This window comes from Amblyomma mixtum, chromosome 4 (assembly GCF_055824585.1).
Source record: "Amblyomma mixtum isolate Tamu chromosome 4, ASM5582458v1, whole genome shotgun sequence".
Lineage (NCBI taxonomy): Eukaryota > Metazoa > Arthropoda > Arachnida > Ixodida > Ixodidae > Amblyomma > Amblyomma mixtum.
In genome coordinates this window covers 23,531,922-23,536,033 of record NC_143015.1, presented here as the reverse complement: position 1 = coordinate 23,536,033, position 4,112 = coordinate 23,531,922, and the positions used below count along the sequence as shown (strand labels likewise).

The window sequence follows — 4,112 nt, the reverse complement described above, 5'->3', positions numbered from 1 at the left end:
CCAAGTGGTGTCATATGCTTTCTCCATATCAAAAAATATTGCTAGGCAGTGTTGTTTATGTATGAATGCTTCTCTAACTGTATTTTCCAGGCGGACGAGATGGTCAGTTGTTGAACAAGATTTTTTGAAACCGCATTGGTGGATGTCGAGAAGTTCACGGCTTCTAAGGACAAACATCAGCCTAATGTTAACGACGCTTTCGAACGATTTTGCGAGACAGCTTGTGAGGGCTATGGGCCTGTAACTGTTGGGGGAGGTTGGTGGTTTTCCGGGTTTCAAGAATGGTACAATAATGGCCTTTTTCCATGCTTCAGGTATTTTTCCTGACACCCATATTTTGTTGAAAAAACTCAAAAGTGCTTCTACAGACGGCTGAGAAAGATGTGCCAGCATTTGATAATGAATTTGATCAGGGCCGGGCGCGGTCTGTTTCCCAGCAGATAAAACTCTGTTTATTTCATGAATTGTAATGAGACTATTGTATGCTTCATTTGTGCAGGCGCTTTTAGGGAGTCTTTGTTTCTCAGATGTGTTTTTGTATTGTAGAAATTCTTGTGTGTAGTGTGAAGAGCTCGAAACGTTAGAGAAATGTTCGCCTAAGATGTCTGCTTGTTCTGCTATACTTGTTTGTGCACCAGGGTCTGTAAGAAAGGGAATTGTGAAAGGGGAGAAGCTGCCATTCAGTTTGCGAACTTGCTCCCACATTTTTTTTGATGTGACGGAACTGCTTATGGATGATATGTAGCTTTGCCATGAGTTTTTTTCCGCATTACGACGGATATGTCGTGCTTTTGCGCGGGCTTTTTTAAATCTTATGAGGTTCTCAGCTGTTGGATACCTGCGAAAAGTTCCCCAGGCTTTGTTCTGCTTCTTTTTTGCATCTCTGCAGTCTTGGTTGTACCAAACCTTGTGGTTTTGGCGTACCGCTCCCGAAGACTGAGGAATGGCTACGCGCGCAGCAGTTATAATACAAGTTGTAATTATTTCGTTGAGATCGTCTACACTAAGATCATCCGAAAAAATTTTATCCAGTGCGGCCTTTTCCTGAAATAGTGCCCAGTCAGCTACGTGGAGCTTCCAACGACGTGGTTTGCTAGGAATGATTGATGGTGGTGATGACAAGCTAATTACAATAGGAAGGTGATCACTTCCGTACGGATTTTGGAGAACATCCCAATTAAAATCAGTAAAAACGGAGGGTGAACTAAAAGACAAGTCTATGCAACTCATTTTTCCTGAGGCAGGGTAACAATACGTAGGTTTACCTGTGTTCAGCAGGCAAACGTCGTTGCACAAAATAAAATCTTCTAAAACACGACCTCTAGTGTCAGTCTGTTCACTTCCCCAAAAAACAGAGTGGGCATTAAAATCCCCAACTACCAGATATGGCTCTGGCAGCTGTTCTAAAAGTGTTTCCAAGTCATTAAGTGTAACTGTTTGGTGTGGCCCGAGATATACAGAACATATTGTAATTGTTTTGAAATGTAGGACGGTGACTGCAACAGCTTCATAGTTAGTTTGAAGTTTGATTTCGCGAGTTGCAACCCCACCTTGGATGACAATAGCAACACCTCCAGAGAGCCTGCTAGTTTGCTCTCTGTCAGAACGAAAGACTTTGTATTTCTTCAAAAAATTCTTGTGTTTAGGACCTAGGTTCGTTTCCTGTAGGCATAACGCCACAGGGGAGAAAGTGTCTAAAAGATCTTTTATGTCACTGTAGTTATGGAAAAGTCCACGGCAGTTCCACTGTATAAGGAACGCCATTTTCTGTGGATTTTTTAAGGAAAAGTGGGAACCTAGGTTTCTGGTTTAGGGGGACCCGTGATTCGGGTCCTTCCTTTATTTTGGCGGTCAAGTGAGCTTTGCCGCCCGTGCAGGGCGAGCGTGCCGGGTGATACATCCATCGCCTCGGCGGAGGCGCTGGAGGCCCGCGGGGATGCCGCGCGTGTACGAACTTCAGACCTCCTCCTAGAGGGGGTGGTCTGATCGTCTGCCGACTCAGGGGACGGCAAGACCTTTTCGGGGGGTGGCAAGGCAGCGTTTGCTGACCCTGCCGGGGGCGCAGATGGCCCTGCCTGAGGCTTTGCCTGGGCAGTGGCCGGAACGCGGTGCGGTGCAGCGCCCCCGCGCACCACATCAGCGAAGTTTGTTCTTGCTGTGAAGTTGAACGTGTTCTTTGCATGAAAAAGTTGTCGTGCTTCCTTGAAAGTTATGTTTTGCTTTGTCTTCATTGTTATTATTTCTTTTTCACTTTTCCATGATGGACATGATCTGGAATAGGAGGGATGATCACCATCACAGTTTGCGCACCGAAGTGCTGATGCTTCACAGTTTTCAGAAACGTGTTCGTTTGATGCGCATTTTGCACATGTTTTTCGGCCACGGCAGCTCTGTGAGCCATGACCGTATCGCTGGCAGTTGAAACACCGTCGCGGGTTTGGGATATAGTGTCGGACATTTATTTTGAGGTAACCAACTTCTATTGATTCAGGTAGTATGCTTGAGCTGAACGTGAGGACAAGATGTTTTGTTGCTATTTCTTTGTTTTCCTTTCTAATCATAATGCGGTGAACATTGATGACATTCTGGTCTTTCAGACCTTCGAGCATTTCTTCTTCTGTGAGTTCAAGGAAATCGATTTCGGAGATCACTCCCCGGACGGTGTTCAAAGATCGATGTGCAGTAATTGAGACAGGTATATCCCCAATGGACATCAAGTTGGACAGTTTAGAATATTGGTCGTTGTCTTTCAGTTCTAGTAGGAGGTCACCGCTAGGCATTTTTTTTAGCTTGTAACCTGTGCCTAAGGCACTGGTTAGGGTTCTTGTTACTATGAATGGGGATATTGTTCGGGCAGTCTTTTCTGTTGCTTCACTGTGAACAACATGAAACTTTGGGAACGTTTCTTTCGATTTCTGAAAGTATTGATTAGTCACTTCGGTCCGCACTCTTTTTTGAGGGCGATCAGGTTTGGAAAGGGGGGGAGCCATAAAAAATTGATGTTTTTCGGTCATGGTGCCAGCCACCCACCATGGAGCCCAACAAGGGGACGCGACAGGAACTTGAAAGAAAGTCCTGCCCACGCCAGCTGTACACCTTAACTATAACCTAATATGACTCAACTCAGGGTAGTTGGTCACACACGGTTAACCCTCGCCGCCAGGAAAAAGAGGAAAAACGAAGAAAAGAGGAGGATACAGGAGAGTTGTAAGAAAGGAGATAGGAAAGTGAAAGATGGAGAAGAGAACAGGAAAAGGCGACTGCCGATTTCCCCCGGTCGGGTCAGGCCGGAGGTGCCGTCTACAGGAAGCTGGGGCCAAAGTGGTGTGTTGCCTCCGCCGAGGGGCCTTAAGGGTCCAAACGCTCGGCATCGGCTCAACCACCAGGATCCCCTTTTCCCCGGACACGGCGATGCCACGCACGGCTAAGCGCGGATGCTCGGGTCCGTGGTGACGCATTGTTCACCATCATCCCCCTGCGGGGATGTCCCTGCGGATGCTCGGGTTAACCCCGTGGTGTCGCCACTCACCAACGTCTGCATGCTGCAGACGCCTCCCTGCGGGGAGATTAGAATAAATAACTAATTGATTAAGGAGAGACGCTCCTAGAAAACGTTTTATTGCAGGAAAGTTATTGCAGCCATATATACATGAAAACTGCACACAATGCTGGCCAGGATATCTAGATCTAGCAATTGCCCTTCTTGATAATGTGTTCGCTCGTATCCTTTCAGTAGAAAGGGTCAGTTGCGTGTTCCTGCCGGAAGTATTGCCAAAGCCGGCTTCACGCCCGCTTCTAGCAGGGTTGGTGAGCTGCCCGATGTTTTTTAAATCACCATAGCTCCGAAGACCGATAAGGCTGTTCAATAAAGTTGTCTGGCAGCCGCCACAAATGCATAATGTAACAAGTGCATTAAAGAACCTAGTATGTGCTTCAAAATGGAACTGGCGAGCATAATTAGTAATATCAGTCACTGGAGATTCAATTATCACGAGGTATGATAATGATGTATGAGGTGCAGCAGACAAAATATCATGCACTGAATGAGATGGCAGAGAACCCAGGCATTGCAGTCTATTACCTTCATAAAAATTCAGTGGTTGTGGACAAAA

The 4,112-nt window shown here is 46.3% G+C and overlaps 1 protein-coding gene across 1 annotated transcript; it reads right to left on the bottom strand.

Annotated features, from left to right (window-relative positions):
- Positions 1-1,141: 1,141 nt before the first annotated feature.
- LOC149345885 (uncharacterized) lies at positions 1,142-3,551 on the bottom strand. The gene has a single exon (XM_089586265.1). The coding sequence runs from the start codon at positions 3,012-3,014 to the stop codon at positions 1,797-1,799; it is 1,218 nt and encodes a 405-aa protein (XP_089442391.1). The 5' UTR covers positions 3,015-3,551; the 3' UTR covers positions 1,142-1,796.
- Between the last annotated feature and the right edge of the window lie 561 nt (positions 3,552-4,112).

Bases quoted from the DNA above. Each gene is read 5' to 3' on its own strand.
- LOC149345885 (XM_089586265.1), bottom strand. From the start codon at position 3,014: ATGACCGAAAAACATCAATTTTTTATGGCTCCCCCCCTTTCCAAACCT.